General features: G+C 44.3%; 1 protein-coding gene across 2 annotated transcripts in view; it reads left to right on the top strand.

Annotated features, from left to right (window-relative positions):
- The window catches only part of LOC108517501 (sushi domain-containing protein 1), a 74,334-nt gene that overhangs the window by 46,085 nt on the left and 11,335 nt on the right, over nucleotides 1-16,914 (top strand). For both annotated transcript variants that reach the window (XM_017855477.1, XM_017855479.1), the window contains exons 7-8: nucleotides 6,687-6,783; nucleotides 10,973-11,231. In XM_017855477.1, coding sequence (XP_017710966.1) covers nucleotides 6,687-6,783; nucleotides 10,973-11,231 — 356 coding nt within the window. The remainder of the gene's footprint in view (nucleotides 1-6,686; nucleotides 6,784-10,972; nucleotides 11,232-16,914) is intronic.

Below are 16,914 nucleotides of genomic sequence, written 5' to 3'. Positions count from 1 at the left end.
GGAGTTGTGACACAGAAAAGAGTAACCAGTTAATCTCCACCTGGGCTGAGAAGTGGAAATACGTAATAAAAAACGTTAATTTTACTGTGACAACAAAACATCACAAGTGAAAGGGCATTTCAGTGATAGCAAAGGGCCTGAGGGCAGTTAGATCTCAAAGGGAAGGGGTACGTTCCCAGGGGACATGTGGGGGCTTTTCCTCTCTCCTCCATCACTGCCACAGGAATCCAGCTGTTGTCTTCTCAGCTGTATCCTAAGGACTCTCTCTCTGGACTGCTCTTGAAAATAGCATAGACCTTCATTTCAACAAATGAGTGATGTGAGGCCTAGACTCTAAGCAGAGGCTTTTCCAGGTGACCTCCTGGGGCACCTGGCAATCCCACAGGTTTAGGAAAGACATGATCTATGTTGCAGTGTCTAAGAGACCCTGGGAGAAATTCTAGACTTAACACTGTTTCATAAAGGCCACAAAGTTCTCTTACTCTTCCACCTGGTCTTAAAGCCTGGGTTTCTCGGTGGTCTGCCCTTGGCCCCCATCTCTCCTCAGATACACCGTCTCCCTGGTGGCCAGGTTCACTCCTCCCCGTGAGCTGCCTCTGTATCTCCACCACGGGGTTTGCTCCTAGGCTTCAGACCTATGTTTCTAACAGCCTGCTGGAGGATTCCTTACACACTTCAGCCTGAACAGACCTAGAAGCGAGCTGCTTCTCGTCTTCCCCAAGACTTGGTAAATGACGTCACCACTGACTTGGTTGCCAGATTCCTGCTGTCTCTCCCCTGAGCAAGGCTTCCATTTGTCCCCTCTTCTCCATTCTCTGTGCTCTCACTTGCAGCAGACCTCAAGCACTTCCCACCTAGATTATTGGACAACCTGTGTTTTTGGCCTTTTTGTTCATCCTTCAATCAGCTCTCTAAATTGTATTTTGTGCAGATCTGCTAAAATTTTTTTTTTTCTTTTGAGACAGGGTCTAGCTGTTGCCCAGGCTGGAGTGAAGTGGTGCAATCTTGGCTCACTGCAACCTCCGCCTCCCGGGCTCAAGTAATCCTCCCATCTCGGCCTCCTAAGTAGCTGGGATCACAGGTACACACCACTGTGCCTGGCTAATTTTAAAAATTTTTTGTAGAGGCAAGGTTTCACCATGTTGCCCAAGCCAATCTTGAACTCTTGGCCTCAAACAACCTGCCTGCCTCAACCTCCCAGAGTGCTGGGATTACAGGCATGAGCCACTGCACCCAGCCTGCTAAAAATCTTTAAACGGCTTCTCATTACTTTCAGAACCTCAGATCTCTCAGATCTGACCCACACCTACCCCTCTAACTTGACCACCTACTTCTACTCTGCCAGACCTCAACCTTTCAGCCAGGGACTCCGTGTAGTTCTGTCCCTCCCTGCCGCCACCTCATGCCTCTGAAGATGTCAGTTTCTGTGTTTGATAGGCTCAGCTCCCTGCCTTCAGTTGGATGTTGCTCCTCACATCCACAGCACTCTGTGTATAACTCCATCACAACTCTGACTGCTACCTTTACAAAACTGTCTTCATGATTACACTCCAAGCTCCCGGAAAGCAGAAACCATGTCTTCCATGCTTGTCTCCCCCAGCCTAGCACAGAGCCTGGGCAGAGGTGGCTAATGGGTGTTTGTTGAATGCAGATATATGAATAATATATATGGTAGTGCTTTAACAACTGTAAAGGTCCAGGCAGGTCTAAGTTTTTATTTATTATAATTTGAGATTGAGGGTTTCTACCCCAAAGCTATTTTCTAATCTGGTAAATACAGTCTTGAGAATCTATTGTGGCCTCAGAGTCCTTCAGTTCATAGTGGCAGGGTTTAGGGCTAGGGTGGGGGTATGGGGGGAGGCATTCATACATATATTTTTAATATATCTTTCTCTTTCCTTCCATCATGCCCTTCCTCCCTTGTCCTACTGAGCTGATGCAGTGATAGACTTTGAAGGAGTGGTGGTTTAGTCCAGGGTCTAAAGGGAGTTCTTAAGGCAGTTCGTCCTGCTGTCCTCACGTCTCCACCACTCAAGCGGTTTAGGATGTGCCTGGAATTCACAGCAATTCTTCTTACACAAATGCATAAGGACCGCTTCCCTACTGTGTCCACTTGGCCTAGCACCAGAATTCCTGCCAGTACACAGCTGAGGGTTCTGCCCTTCCACAGAATACTAAGGCGCTGGATGCATTCTATAGTCAGGGCTCTTTTGGTTGCAAGGGACAGAAACCCAACTCCAACCAGCTTAAGCAGGTGGAATTTGTGGGATCACAGAACTGGGAAGGCCAAGGATGGATCTCGCTTGGAGACAGCAAGCTCTAGCCACACGTGATGTCACCACAGCCCCGTTGCTCTTCCAGCCATGAGGCCCTCTTTCTGCCAAACTCTTCCAGCCAGACTTTGAAGGATGGACATTGTACTGTTGGCCTACCTGGTACTTACAGCTACAATCTAAGGAGAAGAATAAAACCCTCCAATCTTCTAGGCCTGGCATGGTGGCTCATGGCTGTAATCCCAGCACTTTGGGTAGATCACCTGAGGTCAGGAGTTTGAGATCAGCCTGGCCCACATGGTGAAACGCCATCTCTACTAAAAATACAAAAATTAGCTGAGCATGGTGGTGCTTGCCTATAATCCCAGCTACTCAGGATGTTGAGGTAGGAGAATCGCTTGAACCTGGGAGACAGAGATTGCAGTGAGCCAAGATTGTGCCACTGTACTCCAGCCTGGGTGACAGAGCAAGACTCCATCTCAAAAAAAAAAAAAAAAAAAAAAAAAAAAAAAAAAAAAAAACACAACAACAACAAAACAAATAAATAACAAGAACAAAAAGCCTCCAATCTCCTACAGTTAAACAGATTGCTCTTTTTGAGCCATCTTCTGACTGGGGAATGGCAATCCATGATCCCTGGGCCCTGGGTCGGTGGGGTTTTGGAGTACTGGGAATGCTGGCCCCATAAGAATCATGTGGGAAGGAGAATGGCTCTCCACAGAAAAAGGCCCTCCACAGAAAAAGGGATGCTGAGCACATACATATAAAGTATGTAGCATATGAAAAGACAACGTGTACGAACTCGGAGAATCTCAGGCACAGGGTGTCCCATCTTTGGGAGTTTTGCAATTACAGGGTTGCAGCTTTCCATGGTCTCTTCCAGGTTTGTTTTCTTTCAAGCCCCTGTTCATTCGGCAGAATGCCTCTCCAGCCCTGACTTAGGGACACTGCCTCTTTTGCCTGGCTTCTGTTGCCACCCTCTGTCCTGTGAGGAACCCTCTTTCTATATCACAAGTCACAGTCCCCTGAATGGCATTTCCTGTGTGCTCAAGTTGGGAAGGAGCTAAACCTGTCCCTGTGACCTCCCTCCTGGGGTCATTTCTGAGTTTTTTCTTTTCTATTCATCCCTTCCCTTTGAACCTGCTAATTAAGAGATATTTGTTGTTTGACACCCCCAGGACCCCCAAGCTCTGTTCCTTATGGTCTCAGGATGGGGATGGCACAGAGGTCTCTCATTCCTCAGGGATTTGTAATTCCAGGTTTCTCCTTCTAGGTCATGGTTTAATCTCAGGCAAAGTGAACACAAGCATTGTCATAGCCTGGCAATGTAGCAAAGGAGACTTTGGAGTCAAATTACCCTGAGTCCCACACTTGGCTCAGCTGGCCGTCTTCTAGTGGTGTGACTCAGCTGGCCTGAGCCTTGATTTCCTCGCTGATAAGATAGAGATGATTGTCATGCAGAGCTGCTGTGAGGACTTGTTGAAACAGCAGAGGCAAAGTTCCTAGCATAGAATTGGCAACTAGTAGCTCAAGTGATATTATACAGGTGCCAACAGGCGCTGAGGGCTGCTGTGTTCCAGGCACTGTTTTATTCCCTTTACTTGTGTTGACTCATTAACTATTATTGTTAATCATTATTAACTGGCTCATTAATTCCCTCAGAGGTAGAAGTTGCTTTTACCCCTATTTAACAGATGAAGCTGCTGGAGCTGTAAGTGATAGAACCAGGATAGCAACCCAAATCCTGTGTTCCTACCCACTACATCATACTATCTCTGCAGTTTAACTGTAGTCTAGCTTCTCTGATGTGAGCCACACTGGGTAGACCTCTAACTCTGCAGTAATTGTGGCAAGTGGATCAGTTTCTTGGAGTTGATGGGTTTGTAAAATCTTTGGGTATTCAATGTTTTTATTTTTATTTTTTGAGACGGAGTCTCGCTTTTTTGCCCAGGCTGGAGTGCAGTGGCATGATCTCGGCTCACTTCAACCTCCGCTCCCAGCTTCAAGCGGTCCTCCTGCCTCAGACTCCCAAGTAGCTGGGATTACAGGGGTGTGCCACCATGCCTGGCTAATTTTCGTGTTTTTTAATAGAGACAGGATTTCACCATGTTGCCCAGACTAGTCTCGAACTCCTGACCTCAAGTGATCCGCCCACCTCTGCCTCCCAAAGTGCTGAGATTATAGGCATGAGCCACTGTCCCTGGCCAGTGTTTTTAAAGTGGAGTTTGTTAATTCACTCAAAGCTAATGGAAATTTGCCAGATCAATTGGTAGAACCAAATCTTCAAGATACTCCAAGGTGAATGAGAGAGGTGTGTAGCAGAGCATGAGTTCAAATTCTGACTCTACTACTTGCTAATTGGTGTGGCCTTTGGACAAGTAACAATCTCTTATGTATCAATTTCCTCATCTATAAAATGAGTTTTTCTAAGATAATAACTGTACTTGTTCCACCTCTGAGTTTAGGGAAATTGAAGAAGATACATAAACGTTAGAGAGGGATCAAAGTAATCAGTTTTATTGCTGGTAAAACTGGTTTGGGTCTGAGGCTTCTTTTGTTTTTTTTTGAGACAGAGTCTCACTCTGTCACCCAGGCTGGAGTGCAGTGGCATGATCTCGGCTCACTGCAACCTCCGCCTGCCCAGTTCAAGTGATTCTCCTGCTTCTGCCTCCCGAGTAGCTGGGATTACAGGCGTGTGCTACCAGTCCTGGCTAATTTTTGCATCTTTAATAGCGACAGGGTCTCACTGTGTTGGCAAGGCTGGTCTCAAACTCCTGGCCTCAGGTGATCTGCCTGTCTTGGCCTCCCAAAGTGCTGAGATTACAGGTGTGAGCCACTGCACCTGGCCAAAATGAAGCTTCTTGAACTTCCTCCCACACCTACACTTTGTGCCCCACCTGTGGGGAAGTTGAAGCTATAGTGCAGTGGTCCCCAACCTTGTTGGCACCAGGGACTGGTTTCATCAGAAACAATTTTTCCACGGACTGGGGTGGGTAGGGAGATGGTTTTGGGATAAAATTGTTCCACCTCAGATCATCAGGCATTAGATTCTCATAAGGAGTGTGCAACCTAGATACCTTGTATGCACAGTTCACGATAGGGTTCATGCTCTTATGAGAAACTAATGCTGCCACTGAGCTGACAGGAGGTGGAGCTCAGGTGGGAATGCTTGTCCACCTGCTGCTCACCTCCTGCTGTGTGGCCTGGTTCTTAACAGGCCACAGACTGGTACTGGTCCACCACCTGGGGTTGGGAACCCTGGCTATAGGGCAAATGTAGAACAGGCTTCAGGCTTACCTTGACTCAGGTTTGCCTACAGATGGACAGTGGGACTAGGAGGTGGGAAATCACCTGTTCTGCCTTCAGGCAGCCCCCACCTCACAAAAAAAAAAAAAAAAAAAAAAGAAAAAAGAAAGAAAAATAAAAAAATAAGGATGGGGCCACATGGGAGCTAGCTGTTTCACAAATCACAGGGATGGATAGAAGGCCAGGTGGAAGCTCTTTTCCTAATACTTTGGAGAGGGAAGACGTTCCTACTTTTCAAGGGTAGGAACCCCAAGAGAGGGAGCAAATGATTGCTTCTATAAACATCATCCACTTGGTAGCCCTGTTGAGATTAAGTAAGATGAGGCATAGGTAGAACACCTCTAATGTGAATGGTTAGTGCCCAGTATGTCTTACTTAGCGTGTTACCCACAAGGCAGAATGGCAGTTAGCACATTTATACCGTGACTAACTACCAGTGAGGTGCAAGAACGCTGGTATCAGCCAGTCAGTGTAGTTTCCTCCTGATGGAAAACCTATTTGGGAAATCTTGTTGCTGGGGGCGTGAAAGTAAGGACAGAGCTCTGTGATTATAAAGGATATAGAAGGCTGATGTGGTGGTCTTCTCTGCCAAGTAGGAATCTACCCATCAAGCAAACTGTAATGCCCACCACATCTATCCTCTGCCAGTGCCACAGTATACTCATCACATCTTTTTATTGTGGCAAAGTGCACATCACATAAAATGTGCCATTTTAACATCTTGAAGCACACAGTTTATTGGCATGTTGTGCAACCATCACCACTGTGTATTTCCAAGATTTTTTCATCACCCCAAGGAGAACCTCTGTGACCATTAAGCAATATGTTCCCATTCCCTACATGCCCCTTCCACCCCCAGCAACCTCTTCTTTCTCTGTGAATTTGTCTATGTTAGATTTTTCATCTAAGTGGAATGGTACAGAATCTGTCCTTTTGTGTCTGGGGTATTTCACTTAGCATGGTCATCCACATTGTGGCATGTACAGAATAGGCTCCTTGCTTCTGAAATTAAAACTTTCCTTTTAATAGCCCTCACGAGGCCCTCTTTTGTCCTGCTTTTTACTTGTTCCGATCACACCCCTTTTCTTCTTTTCAACATGTTTTCAGAGCCTCCCCTGCCGGAAGTAGAATTTTTTATGGTGCACGGAGGACCCCTACCACGCCTCAGACTGAGGAAAGCCAAGGAGAAAAATGGACCAATCAGGTCAGTAGCTGTCCTTTCTCCACGGTTGCCCGGTGATCCCCACGGAGTGATTTGGAAACTTTGATTTTGGTGAAGAGAAGACTTCTGTGTTGGTGGCTGTACTTGGGTTGTTAGAACAATGCAGCTGGGGCTTCTTTTGTTTCCTTGGGTACAGAGTGGCGTTTATTCCCAACCAGCATCCTTTCTAATGGAGAGAGAGATTTCTTTTTTTTTTCTTTGAGATGGAGTCTTACTCTCGTCACTCAGGCTGGAATACAGTGTTGCGATCTCAGCTCACTGCAATCTCTGAGTTCAAGTGATTCTCCTTCCTCTGCCTCCTGAGTAGCTGGGATTACAGGCGTGCGCCACCACGCCTGGATAATTTTTGTATTTTCAGTAGAGACAAGGTTTTGCCATGTTGGCCAGGCTGGTCTCGAACTCCTGACCTCAGGTGATCTACCCACCTCGACTTCCCAAAGTGCTAGGACTACAGGCGTGAGCCACCGCCCCTGGCCACATAGAGAGACTGCTAAAGGACCATATATACAAGCATTTGGGCGGTTTAGCTCAAGAAATTAAATCCATTCCTTTGGTCGCTGGGCAAGCATGGGTTGCGTGCTTAGGACATGTCAGGACTGTCCTTTGCACTCATGTCTCATAGTATATCCTTTATGGATGGGGGGTCAGGGGCATCATTTCATTTCTCAAAGGCAGAATATGTTGCCCTGTATGTAAGGTTGATCTTGCGGGGTGTGCAGTGGTGTCTGAAAGGATCATTTAGGTAAATCTTTCTGTCTTTTCTTGCATTGAGTTATGGGCAAGACACTATGTAATTAATGACTGCTTCTGGGATTCCAGATGGCATTAGGATGGAATTGATTTACCTCAGTTGGAGGACTACACTGTGTTCAGTTAAATGTTTTATTTGCAAAGGTCACGGCAGGATTAGGAAAGTAGCATCAGTCCCTTTTTTAGAGAGGAAGATCGAGGTTGGAGTGGAGAGATGAACAGCTCGCTCACAGCACCAGGTCAAGGAGCTGAAAATGTACATGGCCTCACCAACCTTGCCTTTGTCTCTCCTGACCCTTCAGTAAAATCAAGGTTAAAAAAAAAAAGTGAGATGTTATAAAATTACAAAAAAGAAAGTCTGGTGATATTATCTGTATATCCATTTATAATAAAACTTAGGGTTTTCCTGCTTTTATATTCATTTAAATTCAGTAAATGTGCAAAGATCTCTCCAGGGATGGACATTGTATAAATTGTTCTGATTCTTGACAAATTACCAGAAGGCATTGTAATTCTGTCATTATAAAGAGAACAGAAGTTGTGAGGTCACTTCCTGAGAGCATTTGCAAGAACAAATGTGATATTTATGTCAAATAATGACATAATGCAAAAAGAAAAGCCAAATGACAGCTTACCTTTGTGGCTATATGCCGGCCAGCGCCTCCAAAACAGGAAGTGGAGATCTGTGAGTCATTCGAGGGAGTGTGGTAGTGAAAAAGAGGAGAAAAGTCTTTCCAGAACAGTCATATTCCGAACAGCCACAGTTGCTTCTCTAACGTCACATGGCTAATTACCAGCAGGCAGGGTGGTTGCCTAAGCCTGACTACCTGGTTTGAGCTGGGGGGTAGCAGCTTTGCCAGTGTGTGAGACAGGCCTGAGTCTGCTCTGTGCATGGTTTAGGGACAGTGTCTTGGGGTACATAATGGAGCAAGGTCCCTGGGACCAAGCCTCTCCTGAGCTTGCTGATGTTAGGCAGAGGATGGAGCCTGTTGCTGGGGTGCCTTAATGCTCGTGTCTCCCACACCTGCCAGATGATAGGAATCACCTGGGGGCTTTATCAGTGATGCAAATTCCCAGACTCTACTCCTAGAGATTTTGATTCAGTAGGTCTGGGATGAGGTTGGGGAATTTGTATAATAATCAGGCAACACAGGTGATTACGATCAGGCTAATTGGGAAGCTGCTTCATACTCTGTCAGTGATGCCTCTAGTGAGCAATGTAGAGAACCAAATGGGCACAGGTGAGCCTTGACCACCACCACCTGCATGGAAAGATGAGCGGGATTTGAAGATGTACTTATGGACAGCATGGAGGTGCTGCAACATTTACTGTCTTACCTGCGGCTATGACATAGGGATGTCTTCAAGTCTCGGGGCAAGTTTGTTGTTACAGGTGTTCCCCATAGGCAGTGGATGCTTAATAAATGTTTACTGGTGGTGACAACTTATTGCCCTGCAGGCTTTACTTTGTCTCTTTTGTAGAAAGCCCTTGGCTGAAAGTGAGCCAAGACTTTATGAAAATCAGTACGCTTGGCCAGGCACGGTGGCTCACTCCTGTAATCCCAGCACTTTGGGAGGCAGAGGCAGGCAGATCACTTGAGGTCAGGAGTTCAAGACCAGCCTGGCCAACATGGTGGAACCGCATCTCTACTAAAAATACAAAAACAAATTAGCCTGGCATAGTGGCGAGTGCCTGTAATCCCAGCTACTCAGGAGGCTGAAGCAGAAGAATCGCTTGAACCTGGGAGGCAAAGGTTGTAGTGAGCTGAGATCACACCGCTGTACTCCAGCCTGGGCAGCGGAGCAAGACTCCCTCCTAAAAAAAAAAAAAAGAAAAGAAAAAAAAGAAAAGAAAAGAAAGAAAATCAGTGCCCCAAGGATACCTAGGATATCTGGGAACCTAGTGGGGGGAGACTTTCCATATCCAACGCCCACTGCGGAGGTGGGCTCCCTCTTCTTAATCTCGTGATTCATGGGCTCTTAGGAAGCAGGAGATAGGGCATTTGGTATGTGAAGCAGGAAGTTCAAATTTACTGGTAAAATAGAATTACATGGCCTAATGAGTTTTGGAAATTACCCTAGTTATATTTCACACTGATGTATGCTTTTCCTCTTTTCTGAAATTTCAACTCAAGAATCATTCATTGTTGGTGGCGGAGGGGAGGGGCGGGGGTTGGGGGGCTATCATTACCAAAGAACTGTGCAAGGATTTGCAAGAATACAAGAGTCAGTCATTCAGATCCCTGCTATCAAGCCTGATAGAGACAGCTGATGCTCAACAAGGTACTAGAGGCAGGAGCTAAGTACTGGATAGATGGGAATGGAAGGGAAGCGTGATCCATTCTCAGTGCATTTTTATTCTCACACTTCCTTTCACTGCCAGGCTTTCTATTTGATGGGATAAATAATGAAAGACATAACAAAAACAATACCCATTTGTTAGTGTGTTTTTCTGTCCACAATTGGGGAACAGTTTTTACAGTGCATACATGACATATTACTGTTCTGGCTGTTTCAGGATGTTGTCAGACTAGATTAACTCATGGTGACTCTGCACTCTTGGCGTCTCATTTATTTCACATGAACTTTGGTATCAGCCCATGAACTGTAGGGAATGTAAATCACATGAGTTCTGTTTCAGGTCACCACATGATTGTCTGCAGCCCTTTTTCCGGACTTAGTACATTCACTGTGGTAGGCACTCGGTCTCCATGTGACTGCTGAACCCTTTGCACAGTTGGGCTTTATTTGCCCACGTGAAAATCACTGATTAGGTCAACTTATGACACACACAGGGCAGTGATATGTGCAACAACTTCTCCCAGCTAAAGAGGATGTACTTGGCATCTCTCTGCAGCCAGAACTTGGAGAGGTCCCTTGCCCCGTGTCATCTGGCATTAACCCTTTAGGTTCAAACTGGAATTCCATGATGGTTGGAGCTGTCAGACTGTAAATCCCACATGGGCCAGGAATTTTTCTTGTCTAGTGTTGTGTCTCTAGTGCCTAGAAAGAGGCTTATCTCGGCTGGGTGCAGCGGTTCACGCCTGCAATTCCAGCACTTTGGGAGGATGAGGTGGGTGGATTAGGAGGTCAAGAGATCGAGACCAGCCTGGCCAACATGGTGAAACCCCGTCTGTACTAAAAATACAAAAGTTAGCTGGGTGTGGTGGCACGCGCCTGTAGTGCCAGCTACTTGGGAGGCTGAGGCAGGAGAATCACTCAAACCCGGGAGGTGGAGGTTGCAGTGAGCTGAGATTGCACCACTGCACTCTAGCCTAGTGACAGAGCAAGACTCCATCTCAAAAAAAAAAAAAAAAAAAAAAAAAAAGGCTTATCTCATAGCGGGTATTCAATACATATGAATGAATGAATGAATTCCCCATGCAAGGGTCTGATGGACACTTCCGTTTTTTTCTTCCAGTTCATATCAGGTGTTAGTGCTTCCCTTGGCCTTCCAAAGCACATTTTCTTGTGATTCTGAAGGCGCTGCCTCCTTCTTTAGCAACACCTCTGATGCTGATGGATACGTGGCTGCAGAACTACTGGCCAAAGATGTTCCAGATGATGCCATGGAGATACTTATAGGAGACAGGCTGTACTATGGGGAATATTATAATGCACCTTTGAAAAGAGGGAATGATTACTGCATTATATTACGAATCACAAGTGAATGGAATAAGGTATCTTTCTTTCCAAGCTCTTCTGAACTCTGTATTTTCTTCTTCGCATGAAATTCAAATGTTTGAACACTTGTTTTCCCATACTTGAGAGGGACACTGCATGTAACAATCATAAAACGTGTGTGAATACTTTGCCTTTATGAAGGATGGACAGGTGAAACCCTTACAGATGATAGGGATTCTGAACCTCCTGGGGGACCTTGCTGAATCAGCATTTAGACTGACCTGGTTTTTGTTTTTACCTTAAGCTTTACAGATGCCCTCATTCTATTGCACTACTGGAGTCTAAGTTGGAAAGAAATATCTAGATTCTCTCTTAACTTCCTTGTGCCCCTGCCAGGCTGCTGCCTCTCTCATTCTCCTGGGAAGCAGAAGATTAGGCACAGCACTGGCCTGTTTTTTGCTTACATCCCTTCTGCGACTGTGGCATAGGTACCACTTTCCCTTCCGCAGTGCTTAGAAAGGCTGGTGCTCTTCCAGCAGTGGCTCTTTCCTGAGACATGGAACCCAATATTCATTAGATAATTAGGAAACATCATGTTGCTGTATTCATCAGCCAGGGATGGAAGACCTGGAAGAACCATTGTGATGGTTGACCTAGGAGAACCCTAAGCTTGTTGTAAATTCATATGGGTTGGTAATGAAAACTAGAAGGATTATATTAATAGTAATACAAACATCTCTTGACTGATGAATTTGAGATAAAATTATGTTGTCATTTTGAGTGTAAGGTTCATCACATATTTAAAACTGAGACACTCTATTAAATTCTGTGTGGAATGTAAATGTAATGTGTCATGAACATGTTTGCTATAAAACCAATAGTTACTTGTAAGACTGTTCAAGTATCAAAGATGTCTAGCAGTGCTTTGTGACAATAATGTAGGAATAAAGAAAGGAAAGTTAAAGCCCAGAAATATATTGCCCTGAACTTACTAAAAAGGTGTTTACAACTTAGACACGACCTTTTCATTAGAAAATTACTTGGGGTTCCTGACTTGGAGTTTTTAGCCATAGACAAAACACTGACACTACAACATGAGTGAAATTTAGAGATGGTTCAGAGAGCTATTGTCCTAGATTAAGACTTTGGTTGGGGAGGGTATATTAGTCAGCTTGGGCTGCTATAGTGAAATATGGTAGACTGGGTAGCTTAGGTAACAGACATTTATTTCTCACAGTCTGTGACGGGAAGCCCAAGATCAAGGTGCCAGCTGATTCAGTTCCCCAGTGAGGACTCTCTTCCTGGTTTGTGGACAGCTGCCTTCTTACAGTGTGCTCACATGGTGGAGATTGAGTGGGTTGGGGAAAGCTCTGATTGCTCTTCCTCTATTCATTAGGACACTCATCCCGTCATGAGGGCTCCATGCTTATAACCTCTTCTGGATCTATTTCTTTCCCAAAGATCCTGCCTCCAAATACCATCACATTGTAGGTTAGGGCTTCAACATGTGAATTCAGGGCAGGAGGTGGGTGGTGAGCAGGGGCATAGACATTTAATTCATAACAGAGGGAATGAAGTTGGAGGTTAGGACAAGAAATCTGGTTTATTAGCCAGGCATGGTGGTATGTGCCCATAGTCCCAGCTACTTGGGAGGCTGAGGCAGGAGGATTTCTTGAGCCTGGGAGGCAGAGGTTGCAGTGAGCCGAGATCATGCCACTGCACTCCAGCCTGGGCAACAGAGTGAGACCCTGTCTCACACACACACACAAAGAATTCTGGTTTATAGTAAACTTTCCTGTGATGTCATTGATACTCTTTTTCATGTAGCTGAAAAAAACAATATGTGCTTATTCTTTAGGATGTTAAAGGAGGTGAAAGGGCTTTGAAAAAACTTATATTTGGATCTACATGTTTGAATTGTGATGACTTTCCCATGGGTTTCAACTATATTTGTGTGATAATTACAATAAAATCAGTAGTGATTTAATTTTAATTTCTAATTGTGGTAAAATATATACAATATAAAATTTACCGTCTTAACCATTTTAAAGTGTCGTTTGATGGCATTAAATTCATCTACATTGTTGTGCAACCAATGTCCAAAACTCTTTTTATCTTGCAAAACAAACTTTATACCCATTAAATGACTCCCCATTCCTTCCTTCCCACAACCCTTGGCAACCAACATTCTACTTTCCGTCTTTTTTTTTTTTTTTTTTTTGAGGCAGAGTCTTGCTCTGTTGCCCAGGCTGAAGTGCAGTGGTGCGATTATAGCTCACTGCAGCCTCAACCTCCTGGGCTCAAACCATACTGGTGCTTCCGCCGTCTGAGTTAACTTGGACCACAGGTGCACACCATCATGCCTGGCTAATTTTTAATTTTTATTTCGATGGAGTCTCTCCATGTTGCCCAAATTCCTAGGCTCAAGTGACCCTCCCACCTTCACCTCCCAAAGTGTTGAGGTTACAGGCATGAGCCACCACACCAGGCCTTGCTTTCCGTCTTTATGAATTTGACTACTCTAGGTACCTCATATAAGTAGGCTCATTCAATATTTTCTTTTTGTGACTGGCTTATTTCATTTAGCCTAAAGTCCTCTAGGTTCACCCATGTTGTGGCATGTGTCAGAATTTCTTTCCTTTTTAAGACTGAATAATATTCCATTATATGAGTGTACCACATTTGTTTATTCACTTATTCGTGGATGGATAATGGGATATTTTCCACCTTTTGGCTATTATGAATAATGCTGCTATGAACATTGGTATGCAATATCTGTTTGAGTCCCTGCTTCCAGTTCTTTTGTGTATATACCTGGAAGTGGAATTGCTTGATCAAATGATAATTCTATGTTTAATTTTTTGAGGAACTACCGTACTGTTTTCCATAGTGCTATACCATCTTCCATTCCCACTAGCAGTGCGTAGGGGTTCCAATTTGTCCATGTCCCTGCTAACACTTACTGTTTTCTGTTTTATTTTCTTATAATAGGCATCCTATTATAAGATAGGGTGTGAGGTGACATCTTTTGTTTTGAAAGTGGGGGATGGGGTCTCACTTTGTTTACCAGACTGAAGCGCAGTGGCCCAATCACAGGTCACTGTAACCTTGACCTCCCTGGTGTCAGGTGATCCTCTCACCTCAGCCACCTGAGTAGCTGGGACTACAGGTTCATGCTATCACGCCTGACTAATTTTTCTATTTTTTGTAGAGACAGGATTTTGCCATGTTTCTCAGGCTGGTCTTGAACTCCTGGGTTCAAGCAATCCACCTGCCTTGGCTTCCCAAAGTGCTGGGATTATAGGCATGAGCCTCCCAGCATGAGATGGCATCTTATTGTGGTTTTGGTTTGCATTTCCCTAATGACTAGTGGTGTTGACCACCTTTTCATGGGCTAATCAGCCATTTGTGTATCTTCTTTAGAGAAATGTCTATTTAAGTCCTTTGCTCATTTTTGAACTGGGTTGTTTTTGTTTTTGTTAAATTTTAAGAGTTCTCCATACATTCTGGATATTACTGTAATCCCTTGTGAAATACGTGATTTGCAAATATTTTCGTCCATTCCGTGGGTTGCACTTTTACTATCAATAGTGCCCTTAGATGCATAAAAGTTTGAAATTTTGATGATGTTCAGTCTGTCTATTTTTTCTTTTGTTGCTTATGTCTTGTCATATCCAAGAAGTCATTGAGAAATCTGGTTCAGGAAGCTTTTCCTCTATGTTGTCTTCTAAGAGTTTTATCATTTGAGGTCTTATATTTAGGTTTTTGATCCATTTTGAGTTTATGTTTTATATGGTGTTAGGTAAGGGTCCAAATTCATTCTTTTATATGTAGATATCCAGTTTTCCTAGTACCATTTGTTGAAAAACCTTTTTTTTTTTGAGACGGTGACAAAGTGAGACACTTGGAGTGCAGTGGTGCAATCATGGCTCACTGCAGCCTCGACCTCCTGGGCTCAGGTGATCCTCCTGCCTAAGCCTCCCAAGTAGCTGGGACTACAGTTGTGCAGCACCATGCCTGGCTAATATTTAACAATTTCTTGTAGAGATGGGGTCTCCCTATGTTGCCCAGGCTGGTCTCAAACTCCTGGGCTTAATCGCTTCTCCTACCTCAGCCTCCCAAAGTACTGGGATTACAGGTGTGAGCCAGTGTGGCTAGCCTGAAAAGACTGTCTTTTCCCCATTGAATGGTCTTGGCACTCTTGTTAACAATCATTTGACATAATGCAAGGGTTTATTTCTAGGTTCTCTATGCTGTTCCATTGGACTATATGTCTATCTTTATGTTACTACCACACTGTTTTGTTTACTGTAGCTTTGTAGTAAATTTTGGAATTGGGGGTGTGAGTCTTCCAATGCCCCCATTTTGTTTTTCCCTTTGTGCACCTGTCCCAGTAAATGGCATCGCCATGCCTCCCATTGCTAAGACAGAAACCTGTGAATAGTTCTTGTCTCTTCCTTCTTTCTTACCTTCTTATCCAGATCATCAGCAAATCATGTTAATTCTACTACCTTAATTCTGTTTAAAATAATTCTTTCCTCTCCTTCATCTACACTGCTCAGACTTTGTCATCTCTTGCCTGAAGATCACTTTTCTACCATATCTTTCTGTCTCTTATTCTACTCATCTCCTTGCTCCATACCACTGCCAGCATGAGTTTTATAAAATGCAAGTATGATCAAAGCATTTCAGTTTAATAAGCTCCCTTCTTCACCTGGCCCCTGCCAGTTTCTCTCCTTTGATATACTCCATTCCCCCAAATTGCCTTGCTATTTAAAGCGCCTTCCATTCTCCAGTGTCTTGAAATATGTCCTTCACTGGTTATTCTTGCACATTACCTTCCATTTCTAATATCTGCACTTACGGCTATTTTAAGCTTTTCTCAGAATTTTTTTTTTTTTGAGACGAAGTCTCACTCTGTTGCCCAGGCTGGAGTGCAATGGTGTGGTCTCAGCTCACTATACCTCTGCCTCCTGGGTTCAAGTGATTCTCCTGCCTCAGCCTCCCAAGTAGCTGGGAGTACAGGTGCCCACCACCACACCTAGCTAATTTTTGTATTTTTAGTAGGAATGGAATTTTACCATGTTGGCCAGGCTGGTCTTGAACTCCTGACCTCAGGTGATCTGCCCATCTCAGCCTCCCAAAGTGCTGGGATTACAGGTGTGAGCCACTGTGCCCAGCAGCTTTTCTCAGAATTTTTAAGCTTAAATAATAACAATAATAATAATAATAATAATAATAATAATAAAATCCAAACCAGAATGCCCAAGGCTGTCATTTCAAAGAGAATCTCCTAAAGTTATTGGAAGGATCCTTCTCTAACCCTTACCATTCAGCTTCCTCTGGGGAATACTTTCAAGTCTTATACAGAGCAAGTCCCCAGCATTTGTAACAGGTAAATAAGCATATCATAATGACGGGGGGAAGACGTGTTCATTCCACTGAATCTATAGGTTTCTTCTATTATGGATGAGCTTTCATATATGTTCCTGTTGCTTTCTTCCTGGTTCATGGACACATTTTGGGTAACTGATGTGGCCAAGTGACATCTAGATAGGTGAAGTATTATATACTGGGACTTCTCATAGCTTTGCCTCTAACATGCATCACTACTTCTTGCTGAACTTCTGAACATGTGACCTCAGAATCCTTTTCAGCATAGTTCTCCCGGCAGGCCATGCCAGTTGCTGAGAGCTGGCCAGGGGAATGATCCTTTTTGTCACTCCTGTTGTTGGCCTG

Source organism: Rhinopithecus bieti, unplaced genomic scaffold (genome assembly GCF_001698545.2).
Source record: "Rhinopithecus bieti isolate Rb0 unplaced genomic scaffold, ASM169854v2 scaffold_41649, whole genome shotgun sequence".
Taxonomy (NCBI): domain Eukaryota; kingdom Metazoa; phylum Chordata; class Mammalia; order Primates; family Cercopithecidae; genus Rhinopithecus; species Rhinopithecus bieti.
This window is presented reverse-complemented; position numbering and strand designations above follow the sequence as displayed.